The 23,582-nt window shown below is 49.8% G+C and overlaps 1 protein-coding gene across 7 annotated transcripts in view; it reads left to right on the forward strand.

Moving 5' to 3' along the window:
- The window catches only part of SLC28A1 (solute carrier family 28 member 1), a 49,327-nt gene that overhangs the window by 15,322 nt on the left and 10,423 nt on the right, over positions 1-23,582 (forward strand). For 6 of the 7 annotated variants that reach the window (XM_072800915.1, XM_072800936.1, XM_072800905.1 and 3 more), the window contains 6 exons: positions 1,106-1,247; positions 1,832-1,945; positions 3,334-3,411; positions 15,709-15,789; positions 17,121-17,201; positions 19,182-19,307. In XM_072800915.1, coding sequence (XP_072657016.1) covers positions 1,106-1,247; positions 1,832-1,945; positions 3,334-3,411; positions 15,709-15,789; positions 17,121-17,201; positions 19,182-19,307 — 622 coding nt within the window. The remainder of the gene's footprint in view (positions 1-1,105; positions 1,248-1,831; positions 1,946-3,333; positions 3,412-15,708; positions 15,790-17,120; positions 17,202-19,181; positions 19,308-23,582) is intronic. The other variant, XM_072800945.1, reaches the window with a different exon arrangement.

Below are 23,582 nucleotides of genomic sequence, written 5' to 3' on the forward strand. Positions count from 1 at the left end.
AGCCCCAAACATGTACTTACTTGTTATTTTTATTTTGTCTTAAGTAGTTTCCACACCCAGTGTGAGGCTTGAACTCATGACCCTGAGACTAACAGTTACAGGTTCTACAGACTAAGACAGCTAGGTGTCCCTGCACTTAAGTGTCTATAAAGTGAGTTAATGTCCAGAGAAACAGTAAGGCGAGTGGTACAGAGACAAGGTGGAAACTGTGCCCGTGGACCAGGGGTGTTAGGTGCTTGGAGACACGGGCCGAAGTAAGTGGTGAACTCTAGATGTGAGCTCTGGTCCTGGATCTGCCTCTTACCAGCTGCTGGCCATGCATGGAGCTAGTTAAGAGGATATGCTTGCTGCCCGGGTGCCTGGGTTAAAATCTCAGATCTGCTACTGTTCAAATAGATGGCCATGGGCAAGTCATTGAAACTCACTGTGCCTCAGTTTCTTTGCTTCTATAGTGAGGGCAGTGACCATATGTCTCTCAGCATCCAGTGTAGTTCCTGGCATGTAATAGATAGATTTTCAGTGAACATTAGCTGTCATCAGTTGTTCCGGATGAGTTGATGACCAGGTTGGGGGTAGACCTTGAGCACCCAATGCCCAAACCTCCTGGATAAGCCAATTCCAGCCTCAGAGAAGGAAGCATGGCCTCGAAGCTTTCTTCCAGGCCTCAATCTCAGGCGCTTGGCTCACCTGCCTAGAGTGACATTATTGCTCTGGGAATCAGAGCTCACGGTCCCAACTGCTGTGTCCTGGGCCACCCAGGCCCCACCTCACCCTGACAAGGTCAGAGGCTGAGCTGAGCATCACCAAAAGCTGTGGGAGTTCCTGCCCCTTGCTGGAGCTGTGTTCTTGGCACTGTGTAAAGCTGAGCACGCACATTCCCCCATTTAGTCCTCTTGGCAGCCTGGAGACATGCAGATCTTTGGCTTCATTTTCCCAAATGGGGGCACTAAACTCAGAAAGCCTAGGTAGTCTGTGAGGTCACATGGCTCTCTCTCCTCCCACCAGCCCCAAGTACTATTTCCCTGGGGCCCTGGGTGCTATCGTGGACGTGGGAAGCAGGTGGAGGAAATGCTGAGAGTGGCAGATTTCTGTCTCTCTCCTTCAGGGGTCTGGCCCTCACTGCTTTCCTGGGTTTGATCCTGTGGCTGATTCTGGACACATCCCAGCGACCTGAGCAGCTAGTGTCCTTTGCAGGAATTTGCGTGTTCATCGGTCTCCTCTTTGCCTGCTCGAAGCATCACTATGCAGTGAGTACTTAGTTGTCAGGCCTGGACAGGGCCACCACCCCCTGAAGCCAGGGTCCCTCCCTGTTTCACTGTGTGGTTAACATCTCCCCACAGCCTCCAGTCAAGCCTGGAGATCCTCATGCACACCTGAGAGGCATCAGTGACCCTCTGTTGGGAATGTGGGCCCCAAGGGAGTGGGGTTGGGGCAGTCGGGAGCCCTGCCCAGGGAGGTGGGCAGGGGAAGGGCCAGGCAGATGGAGGTTACACTAAAGCCAGAGCCTGAGGCCACAATGCCCGCCCAGTGATGACCAGGACCCAGTGCCATGGCAGGCTGGAGACTGCTGGTGTCCTGCATGGGTCCTTAGACCTCACCCCACCACTGCCCACGGCCCCAGGCCTGTTTCTGCTAGTGTGTGTCCTATTACGACTCCAGGGGGCTGTTACCATTGGCCCAGAGTTCTGGCTGGGTTCAGTCTCATTCCTCCAGATGGGCCAAACCTCCCACCTCCCCTCAGTAGCACCATGATCTCTGCCTTTACCCCATGCAGTTTCCTGTGGGTCCCCTAACGAGCTGAACTCGCCAGCACCTTTCTGTTCGGTGGCAGGTGTCCTGGAGGGCTGTGTTCTGGGGCCTTGGACTACAGTTTGTGCTTGGACTCTTCGTCATCAGAACAGAACCAGGATTTATTGCATTCCAGTGGATGGGCAACCAGATCCAGGTGTGTGCATAGGATCCAGCTGCCCAGGGTGTCTTGAGTTGCCAGAAAATAGAGGTGAGGCCGTAGAGGGGGATTGGGACCAGAACAGTGGGTGTGCCCTGGGTCCCAGACCGGGTGAGCAGCTGGGGGCCAAGCAGTGTGGCTGCTATGTCCCTCAGGCCTGGGACCACCTACCCAGATGGAGCTGTCCTTTCAGAGGCTGGTATGATGTGGAAGGGAATTTCAGGACAGGAAGCTTCTTGGGATACCCGGGTACAAGGCATGTGGCCCTAGGCAGTCACAAGTTACATGGGACTTATAATAGTTAAAAGTGCTAGAAAAAAAATACAAATGATTTACTTTGTGTACATGCATGCTTACAAATAATGTTCAGTTTCCTGAATCATGTTTTTTATTCCATTGTTTATTGTAGTAAATACACATGGCACAAAATTTACCATATTCACGATTTTTAAGTGTCATGAAGTTCATTCACACTGTTGTGCAACTGTCATGAGTCACTTCTTAAAATAGAAGTTATCGAGGGCACATGGTTAGTCCTCCACTCACCCCGGTCTCACTGTCTGGAATTTCCATGTGCTGTCTGGTGGGAAGTTGAGGGTGGAGCCGAGAAATCCCATGTCACGCCCATGGCTCTGCCGTCTTCCTGCCCCAAGAAAAAGATCTCTTGGGGAGCATATGCTCAGGGGAGCAAGCACTCATGAGTGTGCTTTCACAGAGTGCAGTGCCAGATGGTACCCAGGCCCTGTGATGCCCAGGAGGCCCGCGGTCCCTCTCCCCTGACCCCCGACCCACACCAAGGGCACTTGCATGTGGGTTGTGGGGGAAAAGACAGCGTTGCTGCTCTGGTCATGACTGTCATTTTATAGATGGGAACACAGAGTCTGGACAAGAGCACTGACTTGTCCCTGTAGTCACAATGCAAGTTCAAGACCTAAAATCAGCTCTGGCAGAAGGGTGGTCGCACAGGGACATGAGGCCACCAGCCTGGGATGGGACGGGATAGGTCATTGGTCAGAGGGAAGTGGGCAGGCACACAAGCCACCACCTAGGAGAGCCCTCAGGTGCGTCTGGCTTGGGAGTTCCTCCTCCACTGCCTCTTTAGGGCTGTTCCCAAGGTCCCATCCCCAAGTGTTCCCGTGAAGCGGCTGGAAAAAGATCTCTTGGGGAGCATATGCTCAGGGGAGCAAGCACCCGTGAGTGTGCTTTCACAGAGTGCAGTGCCAGGTGGTACCCAGGCCCTGTGACGCCCTGGAGGCCTGCGGTCCCTCTCCCCTGACCCCCAGGCTGCTAGACAGCCCTGTGGCCAGCAAGGTCCCCCCAGCTCACCCGGCCCAGCTTCCTGGTCTCCCTCCAGATTTTTACTTTGTTTTGTGTTTTGCTTTCAGATCTTCCTGAGCTACACGGATGTCGGTTCCAGCTTCGTGTTTGGGGAGGCGATGGTCAAGGGTGTCTTCGCATTTCAGGTCAGCTCGACTCTTGGCCCATGAGGCCTGTAGCCGGGGTCACTGGGCGCCTCCAGCTGGGGTGGGGGGGTGTCTGGGCAAACAGGTGGGCCAGGAGGACTCCTGCTGAGGGAGCCACGGCCTGGATGCTGGGGAAGAACAAGCCTCGGGGTGCTGAGCCGGGGTGGGGGGCCCACAGTGTTTTCCTCTGCCGCTGTTTTCAGTGTATTTTGTAAAATTTGCCAAGTAAGATATGTCTGTATTCTTTTCCTTAAAAGTCAACCCCCAGATGATAGAATCACGTAAGGCTGAGGACTAGAAGCAGGGGACAGGGGGCCGGCACCTGCTTTCGCCTTAGCCCCCACCATGCTGCAGGGAACCTTAGTCCTAAGTGGCCTTCTCAGGCTGCTTCTACTTCCAGGGCCTCTCGGGCCACCCCTGCAGGAAGCTGGCCAGCTGCAAGCTATGACTCTCCTCTGGACTCTTCTGGGCCTGCAGCCCCTCCCTCCCTCCCTCTGTCCTTCTCTCCTTCCAGTAACCAACCAGTTTTTAATGTGCCTCCTGCAGTGCAAATGCTATGGGGGAAACTGACGACCCCAAGGCCTTATTGCGTGTGGCGGGGCCCCTACCCTGACTTTAACGGGCAGCCTGCGCTGAGTTTGCCATGGTGCAGCCTGTCCACTGTTCTGAGTGGAAGTGCAGCTGCATTTCTTCTTTGTCCGGTTGGTGGTGGCCTGAGCACCCACGTGCCTCCTTCCCTAAGGAAGGAGCCTCTGGCATGGCTCCCTTCTGCCTCCTCCCTGACCCAAGCTGTCTAAGGACCCTGAACCTGAAGCCCCCTCCAGGCATAAGCTCCACTTCTGATGCCAAGTAGAGAGAGAGACTTCCTGCCACTGTGGCCGTGGCACCATGGACAGGAACTCATGCTGCCTCCTGGAGGACACCCTAGACCACTGTTACCACGGGGCTGCTGTGCGGGATCCCACATGTAGGTTCAGGAGGTTTCTGTTCTTTATTACTCTGGCCATTATTTCTAGAGCCTTCCCATCCCACGGTGGGTGTTGGGCCCCAGAGGCTTCCAGCCTGAGCCATAGGCTTGGCTGCACGTTTCTGGGCTGATGTTGAGCTGGATTATGAGTCTAGACATCTCCAGCTCCACTTCCCCTGCCACCAGCTTGTGGTGAGGTCCTCTTGGCGTCACAGTGTCTGTGCCAGCAACTCTTGGGAAAACTTCTACTTTATCCAAGGCATTCTAATAATGTCAATCCTAGGACGAATGAAGGAGGGGACCTGTCCTCTCAGGGGTCTTGTGCCCTGGGATGAGCTTGTCCATCATGTTTCTCAGACCAGCTCTGTGTAGAGGAGGGACCTGGAGGGGCAGCCTCTGCCAGCCCCCTCTGAAGGTCTCCTGACACCATCCCTGTAGGGTGGGGGAGGGCTGCTCCCTTCACATTGGCATTTGCAAGAGGGGGCCACCCAAGGTTCCAGGGAGACGCAGGGAAGACCGGCTCCAGCATGACTTCTTGTGCTCGCCAGAGAGACAGCAGCCAGCATCTTCTCATTCCTTTAGAGACAAACATACAACACTCTGTGGTTTGACCTCCCCAGGCTGTCATTTCAAGTGCAGTGGGCACAACGGAAAGTGCTGGGGGAGTCTATGCAGGGAGGCATGGCTTAAGCCAGGGGCAGCGAGGAGGACTCCCCAAGGAGGCGGTGTTTGACGTGGGGCTGCAGGATGTGCAGGAAAGGAGAGATTTGGATGCGCAGATAGGCGAGAGGAGGAAGTTCATGGGATAAGCACCCAGGTAAGAAAGCACAGGTGTGTCTCAGGTACAGGGCGAAGTTCCTTTTGGTGGCATGGGAGTTATTTGCAGGAAGGCACAGGCTAGGGCTCAACCCAGAAGTTTGGTGGGACAGTACCTGGAAGGGCCCTAATGCCGGGAGGGGGCACCTGGGTTTTGTCCCCAGGAAATGGAAGCTATTGAAGATTTTTTGAGCGGGGAAGGACTGTTTGGAGCTTTGGGACGGTAATCATGTCAATAGTGGGTAGGATGGGCTGTAGCTGGGATGTTTGGAATAGAGGGCCAGAGGAGGCTGCCCCATACCCATGTGGTGACCTGGGGCCACCAGGCTGCCACAGTGCAGGAGAGAGGTCACTGTGGGGAATGGAGGCCAAGGGGGCCTGCAGGAAGCACATTGTTTAGTTCCGCATCTTGTAGCTGTGTTTGCATTTAGCCATTTGAGGGCAGGGCCTTGGTCTTACTCATCCTTGTGTCCCTTAACTGACCCTGAGCCCTACAAACCCCCGCCCAGCGCCTGGACACTGCTCTTTGAGGAACAAATGGTGGTTCTTCTGTGTCTGCACGTGGGAAGTCCCTCTGTGCCTGCTGGGAAGGTCTGACTCTGTGAGCCACGGCTGTGGGTTGGGATCCTTCTCCTGGCTGGGCCGCCATTCCCATGACTGTGTGGTCCTGAGCAGCTTTCCCTTTGGCCCAAGACCAGCGCTGAACTCTTCTTTCTCCAAACCTCCCCAGCAGAGCCCATAGCTTCCCAACCCTCTGGAGCCAAGAGCTACACAGCGTCTTTGCAGCAAGTTCCAGGGCCACCAGAAACCCTTTTGTCCACCTCTAGATCTGAGATCTTGATGGAGCAGAGAAGAAAAGCACAGGGAGAAGGAAATAATAACAGCTCCTAGGTGTGGAGCAAGAACCATGTGCTTGGCACTCACTTTGCCTCCACAACCACCCATGAGGGAAATGCTATCATTATCCTCTTTTTCACAGAGGAGGATACTGAGGTTCAGAGTGGTTGTTACTTGCACAAAGCCACAAAGCTAATGAGTGCTGGGATCCAGATTGGAACCCAGGTCCAAAGCTCTTGTTTATTAGTTTCTGTGCCTTGATATCAAAGCACTTTCCTTGATAGACAGCGGTAACAAAGGGGCCCAGACCTTAGATGTTTGTTTTTCCTTTGTTTTTGAAGAAAAGAATATTCTTTAGGATTGCTTGGTTGCAAGTGACAGAAACCCATTTAACACTTGCTTTAAAGGGAGGAGAGAGGGAGGGCTGTTTCTTGCCTTGCCTACTGGAAGGCAAGGTACAGCTAGTGCAGGCTGGACCCTGGGCTGTCAGGTTCATGGCCCCCAGCCCCATACTTCTGCATATGCCAGGACATTAGCTTCACTCTTGCATACCAGATCTTCCCCTGGCCCCCAGCAACATCAGGTGCTCATTCTTACAGCATGTTCTCCCAGAATGAGGGAAACTCTTCTCTGCCAACCCAAGTTAGAAAACCCTGGGACAAGCTTCAGATTGCTCTGCCTTAGGTCATGTGACCATTTCTGGACCAAACGCTAAGTCCAGTGCATGGGATGCTACAGTGGGAAAAACTGGGGTCTTGTGCTCCCACCCAAAGCCAGGGAGTCAGGTGCTCTGATTGAGTGGTAGCTGCCCTAAGAAGCTTATCATTCCAAGGAGCATTGCCCAGGAGAGGCAGTACTGTTCCTCTGTGATAGAAGGTCCTATAGGACCTGTGATTTGCTGCATTTCCAGGGTGCACTTGTGTTCCAAGTGAGTGTTTGTGGTCTGGTACAGGAGCAGGGCCCAGATGACAGCTAACATTCCTGTTGGGGGAAACAGCAATGACAGTCCCTCTTGGCCACAACTCAGGGCCATATTTGAGAGTCTAGGCCGTACTTCCTGACCAGTCAGGTGCTTAGCTCCTGACTTAGTGGTAAGTGACAGAAACACAACTCAAATTGACTTAAGCCAAAAAAAATCCAAAATAAAACAGAACTAAAAAAATCAAGATTAAGTTCTGTAACTGAGAAATCCAGGGGCCTCAGATCCTGCTGGATCCACGTATTGAGCATCCCCTGGGATCCACCTGCTCCATGTCCTGGTTCTATGTTCTTGATGTTGGCCTCAGTCTTGGTCTCGGGTAGGCTCCCTTGAGCTGGTGGCAAAGAGATACCAGGCTTACGTCCAAACAACTGAGCAACCTTACCTAGAGGGAGGGAAAGAGAGAGAGCAAACCTGATTTTCACCAATTCTAGCATGAAATCCAGGAGTGGACTATTCTTGGTCTGGCTTGGAGTACAAGCCATCTCTGAATTGGAGCCATGGAGGGTAAATGGCTTTGGTCCACCAAACCTGGAGCCGATTGGGTGAGAGTGGAGGAGGGGGTGGTTTCCCAAAGGAAAACTAAGGTTTTGTCACCAAAAGCAGCAGGGGAAGGGGTGCGGGGGCAGGCCAAGCAGCAGTCCATGGATGTCCCTACCCTGCTTCTCTCCCATTCCAGCACTGAAACGATCCCCTGGCTTGCTGCCGTGTCCATCATCTCATGAAAGTTAGTTGTGTGTCTTCCCATCTTTTCTCCCTTTCTGGAAGAACATGTGCACACTTGCTACCTGCCTATCTCCCTAAATCACCCTGTACAAGCATGGCTTCAAAGACTGTTGGGCTGGAAGGGAGCTCATTGATCTTTGCCCCCCACACCGATATTACAGATGGTCAAACCACACTCCAGAGGAACAGTGGCCTGGGCTCAGGCACCCAGTGAGTTAGGGCAGAGTGAGGGCTAGGAGAGGGTGTTTGAACTACCAGCCAAGCGGTGTTTTCTTCTCATACTGTAAGTTGAAGTCAGGGACATCACCTCTCCCTTCCAAATTCAAAAGGTAACCTTAATCAAAAGGTAACCTTAATTTAATGTTAAATTTAAAACCTATTAAATGGTTGCTAAAGACTTTGAGTTTGAATATTCAGCCAAGAGAGAAAAAAGAAGGGAGGTGAGTTTATCATTAGCCAGACTCAGCATTTCCCAGTCAAATGCTAACCTTTTTTTTTTTTTTTTTTTTTTGGCCCCTGGAAGGCCCTGTCCTCTGGTCAAACTCATGGTTAGTGTATTAGATGGTGGCCTCCTTCCCTAAGACAGACCAGATCAGGGAGGACTCAAATGCCCCATGGTCCTGGAATTTCCTTCTTCACAAGATTCATTAATCGCAAAATTTCACTCACCCCCTTGCCTATTAGCTTCTCCCGCACCACGCCCCTCCCTGCATCACACACACATTCACACATGCACACACACACACACACACACAGGCACTTGCTAAGCTTGGGACTGGTCCTCAAGATGGGAGTGGTTTTGTTGGCGCCAAGTCGAATGGAAGACTCAGGAGCTTTCTTTGCTTTCTTTCCATGGATCACATGGATGGAGTCCAAGGCCTTTGGCTCTTGATGGCCTGGGGAAGTCTCCTCTGAGCTCACTCAGATTTTCAAAATCCAAGCTGCTTCCTGCTGGGCCATGTCCAGCTCATCACTTCTCCAGGAAATTGAGTCTCTGCCTGGGGCTTCTCTGTCCCTCCACCTCTCCTGCCCTGGAGTCCAGCGCCGTCGACGTGGCAGCCACCTCTTGACTGTGTCTTCTTGAGTAATCATTCCACCTTGGCTCCATCTCCCTTCTGGTAATTTCCCACCCACATAGTCACCTCCCCTGAGGTTCCTGCATCCTTCCTGGACCTGGCTGGCCTGGTGGCGCATGCTCACTTGTTCCTTCACCATGGCTCCAGCCTCTGGAACATGCACCCACATACGAAGCTCAGCAGCACTGCTCAATGTTCTCTCCCTGAAGACCACCTAGCTGAAAGAAAATGTTTTCATCTCCCAAGGGTTTCAGCGTGTCTGCCTGTTGCAGCCTCAGCCATCCCCATGGTTGGCAATGCCACATTTGACCAAAAATAAAAGGCAAATAAGAAAAGGGCTAAAAGGCACATGGTTGATTTAAGAATCAAGGGGTCCCTGGTAACCTCAGTGAGTGGGATTTTCAGGGAAGGGTGTGGGAAGTGGAAACCAAGGTGTGGGAAGTAAGTGGAAACCAGGGTGGGGTGCTAGGAGAAGAGGGATAGGGCGATTGGACTGGGAGAGATCTTGTGAGAACCTGGCATCTGCAAAGGTCTCTTTTTTTTTTCTTATTTATTTTTTATTGGTGTTCAATTTGCCAACAAATAGCATAACACCCAGTGCTCATCCCATCAAGTGCCCCCCTCAGTGCCCATCACCCAGTCACCCCCACCCTCCGCCCACCTCCCTTTCCACTACCCCTTGTTTGTTTCCCAGAGTTAGGAGTCTCTCATGTTCTGTCTCCCTTTCTGATATTTCCCACTCATTTTTTCTCCTTTCCCCTCTATTCCTGCAAAGGTCTCTGAAGGAGACTTTGACAGGCAGTTGGGCATGAGAAGCAGAGTGGTTAGAGCACTGAGGGCAAGGGGTGGTGGCAGCAGGAAGTCAGGAGGCCTTGGCGTGGCCTTGGAATAAGTGCCCTCAGCCTTTCTGTAAGGGGAGTGGTGGAGTAGGCATTGTGGCACCCCCCCCCCCCAGAGGGATCTTCCAGCTTTGTGTGCCTGTTTGGTTAGTATCACACATACATGCTCTCTTTTTTCCTCCTTTTTTTCCCCTTTATTTTTATTGAAATATAGCCAACATAATATCCTATTAGTTCCAGGTATATATCATAGTGCTTCGATATTCTTAGACATTATGAAATGATCCCCACAATAAGTCTTCTTATAAGTCATCTGTTGCTGTACAAAGTTATTACAATATTATCAACTGTATTCCCTATGCTGAACATTGCATTCCTGTGACTTATTTACTTTTTGAAATTTTTAAATTTTTAATTTATTTATCTATTTATTTCAAGCAGGTTCCACACCCATTGTGGAGCCCAATGTGGGGCCCTATCTCATGACCCTGAGATCGTGACTGAGCTGAGATCAAGAGTCAGATGCTAAACCAACTGACCCATCCAGGCATCCCCTTTGTGGTTTTGATAATAGTCAAACTGACCAATGTGAGGTGATCTCTCATTGTGGTTTTGATTTGCATTTCCCTGGTGATCTGTATGTTGAGCATCTTTTCATGTATCTGTTGGCCATCTGCATGTCTTTTTTGGGAAAATGGTCCTCTGCCCATTTGTTAATCGAGTTCCTTTGGGGGATATTAGTTATTTAAGTTCTTTATATATTTTTGATGTTAACACCTTAACAGATATATGATTAGCAAATATCTTCTCCCATTCAGTGGGTTGTCCCTTTGTTTTGTTGTTGGTTTCCTTCACTGCACAGAAGCTTTTTAATTGGATGTAATCACATTTGCTTATTTTAGCTTTTGTCGCCCTTGCCTGAGGGGACTGATCCAAAAAAACATCGCTAACACCTATGTCAGAGAGCTCATTGCCTACGTTTTCTCCTAGGAGTTTATGGTTTCAGGTTTTACATTCAAGTCTTTAATCCATTGGAATATATTTTTGTGTATGGTGTAAGAAAGTGGTCCAGTTTCATTCTTCTGCATGTAACTCTCCAGTTTTTTCAGCACTATTTACTGAAGAGATGGTCTTTTTCCCATTGCACATTTTTGCCTCCTTGTTGTAAATTAACTGATCATACAAACATGGGCTTATTTCTGGCTCTCTATTCTATTCCTTTGATCTATGTGTCTGTTTTCGTAGCAATACCACACTGTTGTAATAACTATAGGTTTGTAGTATAGCTTGAAATCAGGAAGCATGGTACTTCCAGCTTTGTTCTTATTTCTCAAGACTGCTTTGACTATTCAGGGTCTTCTGTGGTTCTACATAAGTTTTAGGATTATTTGTTTTGGTTCCATGAAAAATTCCACTGATATTCTGATGCTTTGGGTAGTATGGACATTTTAATAATATTAATTCTTCCAATCCATGTGCATGGGATATCTTTTATTTGTGTCACCTTTAATTTCTTTCACCAATGCCTTTTTAAAAAAAGTTTATTTGAGAGAGGCAGAGTGATCAAGCACAAATTGGGGAGAGGGATTAAGGGAGAGGAAGAAGCAGATTCCCCACTGAGTAGGGAACCCAACACAGGGCTCAATCCCAGGACCCTGGGATCATGACCTGAGCCGAAGGCAGACACTTCACCAACTGAGTCACCCAAGTGCCTCATCTCACTAGTGTTTATAATTTTCAGAGTACAGGTCTTTCACCTCCTTAATTAAATTTATTCCTAGGCATTTTATTCTTTTGATGCAATTGTAAATGGGATGTTTTCCCTTAATTTCTCTTTCTGATAACTCATTAGTGTATAGAAACACAGCTGATTTATGTATGTTAATTTTGTATCCTGCAACTTTACTGATTCATTTATTATTTCTAGTGATTGTTCGGCAGAGTCTTTAGATTTAGATTTTTTTAAATATACAGTATCATGTTATCTGCAAAGAATGACAATTTTACTTCTTCCTTTCTAATTTGGATACCTTTTATTTTTTTTCTTGACTAATTGTTCTGACTAGGACTTCCAATAGTATATTGAATAGAAGTTGTGAGAGTAGACATCCTTGTCTTGTTCCTCATCTCAGAGGAAAAGTTCTCATCCTTTCATTAATGAGTATGATGTTAGCTATGGGTTTGTCATATGTGGCCTTTATTATATTGAGGTGCATCTCTTCTACATCCACTTTGCTGAGAGTTCTTTTATTTTTTTTTTAACTTTTATTTTATTTTATTTATGATAGTCATACAGAGAGAGAGAGAGAGAGAGAGGCAGAGACATAGGCAGAGGGAGAAGCAGGCTCCACGCACCGGGAGCCTGACATGGGATTCGATCCTGGGTCTCCAGGATCGCGCCCTGGGCCAAAGGCAGGCGCCAAACCGCTGCGCCACCCAGGGATCCCTGAGAGTTCTTATCATGAATGGATGTTGAATTTTGTCAAATGCTTTCTGTCCATCTTTGAGATTACCATGTGTTTTTATCATTTGTTTTTTAATGTCTATATCAAGTTGATTGACTCATGGATGTTGAACCATCCCTGCTTCCCTAGAATAAATCCCCAATGATGATGGTGTATGATCCTTTTAGTGTACTGTTGACCAACTTTGGAGTTTGTGGTTTGGAATTTTTATGGGGTTTTGTGGGGCTGGTGACAGGGCCCTTTCTGGAGTGCTTAGGCCTTTGGGGCTTGGCGTGTGGGAGTTCTTCATCAGGAAGTCATTAAAAGCTGGCTCAGCTTCCTCCATGAAGAGGAAGCATCAGGGCCACATCCTCAGTGGGTTTGGTCCTGCCTTTTAGAGCCTGTTTCCTGGTAAAAAGTTGACATTCTCTCAGAGTAAGTATATGGTCTAAACTCTAGAGCAGTGGTTCTAAGAGTGTGGCATCCAGACCAGCAGCACCAGCAGCATCTGGCAATTCTAAGGCCCAAATTCTCAGGCCTGCCCCAGACCTCCTGAATCTGAAACTCTGGGTGTGGGGCTCAACATTTGCATTTCTAGCAAATTCTTAGGTGGTATTACTGGTCCAGGCACTATACTTTGAGAACCATTGGCCTAGACAAGCTAGAAATTCCCTCTTCCTACAGTTATTGATGAGTATCGGTACTAGAAGGACCAGCCAGCTCTAAAGTTCTGAAGTGCAATGGTCCGGACTTACTTAGGGCTGCTCCCAGCTGGAAGCTCACTCCTGTAGGAGATGAATGCTTCTCCTCAGACAGAGAAATGCCTGTCCAGGACTGGCAACAGGGCAAACCTCTTTAGGGTCATGGCAGGGTCTTGGCAACCTGCACAGCAACTAGGAAGCGCTCTGTCTTTTGGCAGGTGTGTGACCTTGAGCAGGTAAGCAACACCTCACACTCTCAGTGTTCCCACTGGTGAAGGGGATTTACATCTACTTCAGTTGATTTGAGGATCGATGAGTTGCCACACACTGGGCACTGCACCTGGCACATCGCACACAGGACTGCATATAGACACATAGTAGGACTTAATGGTGCATCCTTTTCCCCGACTACAGCAACACTGCCTTCAGCTGCCTCTCCTGTCTTTTGCCATCGCTCGTGCCATAAGCCTGGGAGTTGTTTCTCAGGCTGGGAGATCATGTGGGCCTCAGGGACCTTATTAGCATGAAATGTCCCACATTAGAAAACTGGAGGTCACTTGTCTTCCATCTATCTTCCCTCCCAAGACAGTCACCCTTTAATGCAAAACACAGGTTCCCTTGCACCAAAAACCTGCGTCTCACGGGTAGAAACTCTCTCTGCTGCCAGGAGAAAGTCCCAGATCTGCAGCCAGGTCCCGCCGGCCGGGGCTCTCTGCTCCCGGGTCTGGGCCATGTCTGCAGCCCTGTCAGGCCGCCGCCGGGCAGTGCCTCTCGTGATAAATTGGACAAGCCGTCTAGACAGTACGTGATTGTCCCTGGGTCTCGCTGCGAGGGAGGGCGGATGACGTCAGCACCTCGTGTTGGGGGCGTGCCGGCGCCAGGCAGCCAGCGCAGTCACGGGGCAGGAGGAGGGCTTCTCCCCGCGCAGCACCCCCACCCCCCCGCAGGGAGGCTTGGGGGGGGGGGCGGTCAGGGACGTGGAGCGGAGCCAGTCCACATGAAGCCGTGGTGTCCAGCTGGGCAGGGACGGGAAACACCCCAGCAGGGCCTGCTTCTCCTCCCTGGTGGCGCTGCCTGGGTCAGAGGCTCTGTCGTCGTCTGGGGCCATCCTGCAGCCCCAATCCATTTTGAAGGGGAGCCTGAATGGGATCACTCAAGACTCCCCTTATTAAACACAAAAACAGCTCTTCCATCACCCCTTACGTCTCCTGAGGTAACCTTCTGGCAGAGCTAAGCTTCTCCAAGGAGCTGCCTGTTCCTGTTGTCTCCACCAGGGACCCCTGATTTCCTAGCTGTCAGGGGTCCATATCACTCCTCACCTTTCTGGAATGCTCTGATGCATCTGGCACTGCTGACTCGCCCTCCTACTTGAAGAGCTGTCCTCAGTTTCCATCACACTGCTGGCCTGGGTGTCCTCCCACCTCTCTGTATCTTCTCTGTCCCCTCCCTATGCCCCACCTTCCCCTCTTAGCCTTCAGTGACATGACCCCAGGGCCCTGTCCTTCCTCACTGCTCTGCTCACTCAGGGCGATTCCCTCGGAGAGGTACATCTGTCCCAAGGTCTCCAATCTACGCTTTCGTGCACAAGAGTCCCAACCCAACCCAGGCCTGGCCCAGACCTCTCCTCTGAGCTCCTGACCCTTTTATCGGCCTGCCCACTGAGAACTCCCCCTGGCTGTTCCCCAGGCATCTCACACCCAGCAAGTTCAAAACCCAACTGATGAACTTCCCCAAACCTCCTCTCTACCCATGTTCCCTTCCCTTGAGAGGTGTCCATCTATTACAGAAAATGATAGGAGCAGATGAGAAATTGGAAATACAGAGAAAAAAAAAAAAACAAATTTCCATAGTCCCAGCACACACAGCAGCTACTCACTGTTTGGAGGTACTGACTTCCAGCCTTTCTATTCTTTTAATATCTAGTTTCCCCACTTAATATTTTAGCTTAAGGATACACCTGCTATTATTGATTCTGCATAACTTATTTTAAAACTGGATGGGCACCTGGTGGCTCAGTCGGTGAAGCAGCTGCCTTTGGCTCGGGTCCTGATCCCAGGTCCTGGGATCCAGTCCTGCATTGGGCTCCCTGCTTATCAGGGAGCCTGCTTCCTCCTCTCCCTCTGCCTGCTGCTCCCCTGCTGGTGCTCGCTCTCTCTCTCAGATAAATAAATTCTTTAAAAACATAAAAATTAAAAAAAAAAGTTTGGAACAGATAACGCATTCTAACAGTATAAAAGAGGATGTAGTTAAAAGCAAGTCTGCCTCCCCTACCAACACCTATTCCCTCCCCAAGGCAACTCCCTCCTTTGCATATACTTCAATGATACTGTGTGCAGCACAAGCACACGCACAGTGCCACCCCCTGCCTTCCTTACACATAGAACAGCACAGCGTACACCCTGTTTACACCTTCCGCTTTCTCATATGAGATGCTGTCTTGGAAATTCTTCCCTAACTGCCCATGGAGAGCCTCCTCATTCTTGTTTCCAGACTCTTGGTCCCCTGCTGCATGGTCATGCGGTTATGAAACCAGTCCTCTGCCGACAGACATCCCTGGGTTGGCAATCCTTGCTATTATAAATCAGACTGCAGCAGAGATGCAGTGGGGTGGTGCCAGGGCACTGGTGGGGAGCGAAGGGACATGAAGGAAGTTATGAAGGAAGAACAGATGAGGCCTGGAGGAGGCAGAGACGAGCCTGGTAACTGGAAGCGGGGTAACAGGACCACAGGCCCCCTGTGAGTCTAGTTCTTGGCTCATTGGTCCTGAGAAATGAGCAGCTTTTTCCTTGACCCTGTCAGATCTCCAAGTGGCAAGGCCATGGACAAAGTGGATTGCCTGAGGACCCCTAGGCCCTGAGTCCCATGCGGGGATCTGCCTCTAACCCCAGCGCCTGTGCTCTCCCCCCTGGCAGGTTCTGCCCATTGTCATCTTCTTCAGCTGTGTCATGTCAGTTCTGTACTATGTGGGCCTCATGCAGTGGGTGATTCAGAAGGTGAGTCCCCAAAGCCATGGCCTGGGCTCTCCAGGACCTACCTCCTCATGGGGTTTGTGCTCTCCCAGAGGCCTTGGACCCAGAGCCCGAACCCTCCCTAACACCCTGGCCCCTAGAGCCTGCACCTTCCCAGAACCCTGCTACAAAGGCCCACACCCTCCCACTCAGAGTCTACCATTAGCCAAACATCTTTCGCAGCGTCTCTTGTCACGAAACTCAGGAGAAATGGCACCAAATCCAATGTGGTGTTTGTGTGAGGGAAGTTTGCAGAAATGAGGTTGCCTTGAGAAGGAATGTCAGGGAAAGAAATCACTTATACCAGAAAGATCTTGAGAGACTGGATCAGTGGGCCACGTTGGCTAGACTTAGCTGGTATAAATGTCAAACCCTGTGCTTATGTTCATAAAACTCCGCCACACAAATCCAAGATGCAGGAGGCAGCACTGGATGCCAACTGGACCTGGCAGTGAGTGAGTCAGGTTTTAGCTGATTGAGCTCAGAATAACCCAGAAGCAGCGGGTGGCTGCCAGAAATGCAAAAACCACCTGTGTTATGGTGAGAGTGCACAGTGCAGGGCAGGAGGGAGGCAGCTCTCACCAAATCTGGAGGATGTGTTTAGCCCAGGGGCTATGACAACTGAGGCACCAGGGGAACAGTGACAGGCCCAGACACCATGCTCTCCACAGAATGGTTGGAGGAAGGAGGGCTGGCGAGCCTGGAAAAGAAGGCTAGGGCAGAGGAGGTTAGGGTAGGAGAGCTGTCTCCAAATTTGTATAGAAGGAAGGTTAGCGAAAGGGCAGCTAGAGACATTCCTGCAGTGGGGAAAAATTCCAGGGAAGCTGACTTCATCTTGATTGAAATGATGAACTTTCTAATACAATGTTACATAGTGGGTTAACACATGTTACTAGGTAAAGGGATCCTGTGGTCAAATAGCTTTGTGAAGCTGGGCTAGACAAATTTAAACAATTTTTTGTGTGTGTGCAGGGCTTCTCAGAGCCTTTACTAAGCTGATAAGTATTTGGTAACCTCCGAGGTGTGTGTACAGCAATTCTCAAGTATACTGGGCTAGGGAATCCTTTGGAATTCCTCTGTATGGAAACAGAGGACGTGCTATTTTAGAGGCGCTGTTATAATGAATAGAGCTACCCTAAGGCGGAGTGGGTGGCCTTTGGGACGTGGTAAACCCCCATGAATAGAGGTGTGGAAGGAGACACATAGGCGAGGGTTTCCTCTGCTGGGCTGGAAGTTGGAAGGAAGATTATCAAGTACTTGCAACCCACTCCGACCCTCTCCAACTCGGGGTCTGCTGATCCCACTCTGCCTCCTAGATCAGCTGGCTGATGCAGACCACCATGGGCACCACGGCCACTGAGACCCTGAGTGTGGCAGGGAACATCTTTGTGAGCCAGGTGGGTACTGCGGCTTCCTGCCCTCCTGCTCTCAGCAGCAGCCCCAGGGAGGGCGGGTGTTCTGGGTCCCTGGAGCTCTGATTCAGTCTGTGGAAGAGATGCTTAGACATTCTGCCAGGATCACCAAAGGTGGCTACCGGGGATGCTCTGTGTGGGGGTGCACTGTCTGCTTGGGACATGCCAGGGAGGACGGGCCTCTGTGTGGTGCCTCCTACGGCTCTAGGCCTCGGAGGTCTGGTCAGCTTAGAGACTCATAAATCCTATAGGTGGCGCCCACCTTCCTCCCTTCCCGTAGAAACAGGCTTGAGGGCAGGAGGAACTTGCCAGGACCCCAAAATGTAAGCCTGGACTCAGAATCCAGCTTTTCCCCTTCCTGGTCGGAGTTCCTTACACGACATCATTTTATCTTCTTTTTTTCCCCGCCTCTTTCTGAAATGTACTTTCCAAAGCAAATGTGACTCTGAAGGCACCTGTCAGTCCTGAGCCCCTTTCAGAAGGCCCAGCCCTCCTGGGGGTGAGACTCCCAAGCCCATTCCAGGGACCTAGCCCATGGGACCAACACTGGAGTCATCAAAAGACATCCTTGCCCCAGGGATGCCGTATTTCACTGGACAGTTTTGGAAACTGGAGAAAATTTACATCTTTTTTGGCTATAGTACCAGTGTGTTGCTTTCAAAGGGTTTTTTTTTTTTTTTTTTTGAAGCCATTTAAGACAGATGTGCTCTTAGATAAATTGTCTTGAATCCCTTATGATGTTTAAAATGAGGCAAAAGAGGGGCACCTGGGTGCCTCAGTGGTTAAGTATCTGCCTTTGGCTCAGGTCATGATTCCAGGGTCCTGGGATCAAGCCCTGCATTGGGCTCCCTGCTCAGCAGGGAGTCTGCTTCTCTCTCCCTCTGCTGCTCCCCCTGCTTGGGCTCTCTCTCTCTCTCTGTCAAATAAAAAAGGATTTTATAATATAAATAAATAAGTTTTTAAAAACCCACAAGCCAGATCATGCCACTCCTTCCCAGGCAAGGGCACTCCCTACCCTGGCTGGCCCACCTGCCCTTCCTCCCCCAGCTCCAGCCATACCCCATACTGACCTGCTCCCAGGTCCTCAAAACTGCCCAGCTCAAATCTGCCACAGGGCCCTTGCTGTGCTACCAAACTCAACAGCTGGCGCCTGTGGTCTCAGCTCTAATGTCACCTCCTAGGAAGGTCTTTGCTTGTTACTCAGTTCTAAATACCTTGCAACCACTAGGTATTCGCCTACACATATCTCCATAGCTTTTAGCACAAAGATATGCTATTTATCTACTTGGTTCCTGTTGATTATCTGTTTCTTCCTACAACCCACCGTCCTCCACAGCACCCAGGATAAAAACTCCTTGAGGACAGGGGCTCTGTCTTGTTTACCCCCACCATCTCTATTCCATAGAACATTCTGGAACACAGGAGGTGCTCAATAACTTTATTAAGTGGATAAATGAGTGGCTCCAGGCTTCCTCAGATGCCCTGGAGTAAACACATCACCTAATGCCCATTCCCTTTCTGGCAAACCTATGGCTTTACTGGAAGCTCAGGCCCAGAGTTACATCTGCTTCTGGCCCTTTGCGTGAACAAGAGTGATTCTCTGAACCTCTCTAATTCTGTTTGCTCTCCTGGGAAATGGGGGTGACCACTTCTTTCTCAGAAGGTCATGAGTGATGAATGCAGGGTACTTCGTGGGGGTGCTAGGATGTAGTGAGTATTTGACACAGGGGAGCATCATCAGGCCAACAGGAAGGGCTGTGGGTCCTTCCATAGAGGCAGATGAATGCCGAGGTTCAGGGAGGCCCAACTAAGTACAGACCACGGTCCCAAACCCACCTTGCTGTCCCTGCCCCTGAGATCCCCAGGACCCACAGTGACGTGCCCACTCCTGGGGGGAGGGAGGACACTCTGGTGCCCGCACTGGCCTGGCCAGCTCTGGTTGTCTAATATCTTTCCTGTTTGCAGACTGAGGCTCCTCTGCTGATCCAGCCCTACTTGGCAGACATGACGCTCTCTGAAATCCATGCTGTCATGACCGGAGGCTACGCCACCATTGCTGGGAGTCTGCTGGGTGCCTACATCTCCTTTGGGGTATGGAGAGCTCTCCCTTTGCTTGCTGAAAACCTCAAGAACCCATAACCCTCCTTTGTGGGAGCCCCACATAGTCCATGGCTAGAGGCAGCCTAGAGTCTTCTCTCCTGGGTTGTCTGGAACCTGGGCTGTGGTGATGCTCCAGAATAAGGCCGGCCAGGTGGGCTGGACCCTTCGGGGTTCTCATGTGGGCCAGTGGGGGCAAGGGTTCCCAGTGTTCCACCTACTGAACACTTCTCATGGACCAGGAAACTGCTTGGTATCTCAGCATCCACATTTTACAGATGAGGAAGTTGAGGCTCAGAGAACAAGTGAGATGCCCCAGCCAGGATTCGGGCCCACATCTGTCTGACTGCAAGACTCACACACACAGTCGCTCATCTGGGCTGTTCCTGAAGCTCTGTCCTACTCCTTCTACCCTCCTCTTCCCCACGCCTTTGCTGGGTACAAATCCGCCCTCAGTTCCAAAATTATTGCTTGTGCAGCTTTTGAGCGCAATACATTTCTAGGTCAAATTCCAATGGTGTGACTCGAGCCCTTACACCAATTCCAATACTGCGTGGCAAGCAGAGATGAATCTGCATGTGTCCCAATGTGTCCCCTGCAGAGCGCCTGGTAATAGCCTCTGTACTTTTTTGTACTTTCACATGCAAATCTTTAAAGACCTTACTGTTTTTCTTAACTATCAAAGAAATATTTGCTTCTTGCAGAAGTGAAGAAAGTAAAAAGAAAAAAAAACACTTCAAATCCACTTCTCAAGGGAACTGCTTTTACCAGATTAGAAGATTAGAATGGCAGGTCTCTAACTGGGACCTTGTTAGAAATGCAAATTCTTGGGCCCCACCCTAAACTGGCTGAATCCGAAATGCTGGGGATGGGGCCCATATCCTGTATTACAACAACCCTTCAGATGAGAACCACTGACTTAAAATACATCATTCTTGATCTTTCTGTGTAGTCATTTAAGTATATGTACCTGAATACACACATATTTGCTTTTGCTTTTTTACTCAAAATGAGATAATTCTACCAATGCTTTTAGGCAGTTTGCCTTTTTCTTGCAAAATTCTGAGCATGGCACAAAATCCAGAAGTATAAGGAAAAGGTTGACAGAGTTACTAATAAAAATGAAAAACATCTGTATGGTGAAAGTCACAATTTTTAATAAGTTTAAATGATTGAGATCAGGTGAAAATAGTTCATAAATCATAAAAAGATATTCCAGCTCACGGATAGTTCAAAGAAACTAAAACAATAGTGACTTCTGTTTCTTCTAGAAGATATGCATTATTTTATATGCCACTAAATGGCAAGGCTATGGGGGCACTCTTGACAGGAGTGTAATGCGTGTCACCTTTTGGGAGAACGTCTGTCAGTTTTAAAATACTGTTTCCCAGGGCATCTGGGTGGCTCAGTCAATTAAAGATTTTTTTAAAATATATTTTTTTTATGAGACAGAGAGAGAGAGAGAGGCAGAGACACAGGAGGAGGGAGAAGCAGGCTCCATGCCGGGAGCCCAACACGGGACTCGATCCCAGGACTCCAGGATTGCGCCCTGGGCCAAAGGCAGGTGCCAAACCGCTGAGCCACCCAGGGACCCCCTGGCTCGGTCAATTAAGCATCTAACTTTGGTTCAGGTCGTGATCCTGGGGTCCCAGGACTGGTTCTCCTGCTTGGCAGGGAGCCTGCTTCTCCTCCTCCTCCTGCACCCTCCCCCCACCCCCCACCCCAGGTTGTGCTCTTCTCTCTTTCAAGTTGATAAAAGAAAATCTTTAAAAAAACAAAACTCTTTCCCTTTGATCCAGTTAGGAATATTATGATACAGAAATATTTTCAGGGGCACCTGGGTGGCTCAGTCAGTTGGGTGTTTGCCTTCAGATCAGGTCATGATCTCAGGGTCCTGGGATCAAGTCCCACCTAGGGCTCCCTGCTCAGTGGGGAGTCTGCTTCTCCCTCTGCCTCTGCCTGCTGCTCCCCCTGCCTGTGCTCTTGCTCTCTGTGTCAAATAAATAAAATATTGTTTAAAAAAGAAATATTTTTATAAGTGGTCAAAAAATGTTAAATTCCAACATTATTTGCAATAACAAACAAAAAAGGAAAGAAAGAGCAACAACCTAAGTAACATCCATATCATGCACCATCACTCACCCTCTAGAGTGAGGTGGGCCTCCTTGGTCAGATGGAGAATGAGGACTGTCTTCCACTGTCTGCAGGGTCTCCTGAGGGATGCTCTGTGTGTGTGTGTGTGCGTAGGGGGGAGTGATGCTAGAATAACCCACACTGTCCCCTCCTCTGGTCCCAAATCCTACCTGTCTTTTTCATTTCTGTTCTCAGGAGTGGGCAAGGAGTTGAGCCAACCTGCCCTAAGTCCCTTCTTCCTTCAGCACAGGGGTCACACAGCTAAGCTCAGCTGCAGATACATACAGAGCTGCTCAGGCCCCAGCAGAGTGGATGCTGTGTGACTTTTCCAAAAGGCCCCTCCTGCTCTGGGTCTTCTCCACTTGGCATTCCCCCAACCAGAATTTTAGAGATCATCTGGTTCCCACTTGTACCACGAAGGCATGGAGAGAGCCCATCAGGGCTGGTGCCCCGCCTCAGCCCCCACCCCCACCCCAAACTGATTTTGGAAGGAATTTGATATTTCAAAAACAGAAACTCAAAACTCTGTTCCTGAAACTTTTTTCATGGTGGTGTGTTGGGGGAAGAGGTCCCATAGTGTTGTTGGGACTTAGCACCTTTACATGTCTTGACATTGCTCTGGTTGCTCAGTTTATTTTTTTATTTTTTAAAAGATTTTATTTATTTATTTATTTATTTATTCATTCATTCGAAACACAGAGAGAAAGGCAGGGACATACACAGAGGGAGAAGCAGGTTCTCTGCAGGGACCCCAATGTGGGACTTGATCCTAGGATCCCCAGGATCATGACCTGAGCCCAAGGCAGATACTCAACCACTGAGCCACCCAGGTGCCCCTCCACAGCCAGTTTAAAGAATGGTATTCACTCCACTGCATAAGCCTTGGTACCATTACTTAAGAGTAAAATCCTGGGAGGAAAAAAAAATAGTAAAAAATAAAATAAATAACAAATAAAATAAAATAAAATAAAATATCAAATCAAATCCTGGGCAAACTCTCCCTATTCCACAATTTGCCTTGCAACTTAGCTTCCTTTCCTTCTTGTCTCACGCCAGAGTCCAGGCCCAGCCAGGCCAGGTAGTCAGGCCTCCCTTGAAGGACCTTGGTGCCCACTTCCCTTTAGCTCAACAGAATGTGCAGAAGCCACCAGATCTCCATGCACAGGCTCTGGTACAAAGCTCCAGTCCCCATGCCCCCCCCCCCCCCCCCCCCATGGCCCACCCAGGTGAAAAGCACCCTAAAGACCTTCCTTCCCTCCTTTCCTCCCTGGCCTTTAATCTGGTATCAGAGAAGCTCTCTTCTGCCCCCACCTGGCTATTGGCTGCCACTGCAGCAGCCCCAGGGCTCTCGGGGACAATGGGGGGGTTTCCCACTCTCTCCCCTTCCTTTTACTCCTTCCCTCAGGCAGCTCCTCACTGTACCTCTGACTCAGCCCTCAGCCCTTGAATTCCAGAAATATCCCTCTTGCACACTCCTCTTTGTTGCTCAACCGGCTCCCTTTGCCCTGCACTCCTCCTGCTGGATATTTCTAGACCTGTACTGTCCAATGCAGTGACCACTAGCCATGTGTGGCTACTGAGCCCTGGAAATATATCTAGTCTGAAATGAGATGTGCTATGAGACTTCGTATGGAAGAAAATGGGTATATTTCATTAATAAGTTTTATATCGATTACATGAGTGGAAAGATAATGTTTTGGATATGTTAAGTAAAACGCATTACCAAAAATAATTTCACCTGTTTCTCTTTACTTTTTTAGTTGGCTACTAGAGAATTTAAAGTCATAGACATGGTTCTCATTATATTTGTATTGGATAACACTGGTCTCGACCTCCCCTGCTCTGAGGCCTCGGGGCTCCACTGAATTCTTTCACTGTGATCTCCATATACATCGGCCTTTTCACCATAGTTCCCCAAAACTCTAAAGCAGGCCCCAGCCCTCTCCACTAACCCCAGAAACTGGTCTCTCTACCCATCCCTTTGGCTCAGGGGCCCTTGTGAGAGGAGCTGTGAACACCGGCTAGGCAGGGTCACACTGAGGGAATCAGCCACTGATGCTATTCAAATAGGGCAAGAGCAAGGGCCCCTAGGATAGGGTCTGTGAGGTTCTGAGCAGAGCCACCCGAGAGTCTACT

Source organism: Canis lupus, chromosome 2, assembly GCF_048164855.1.
Source record: "Canis lupus baileyi chromosome 2, mCanLup2.hap1, whole genome shotgun sequence".
NCBI classification, from domain to species: domain Eukaryota; kingdom Metazoa; phylum Chordata; class Mammalia; order Carnivora; family Canidae; genus Canis; species Canis lupus.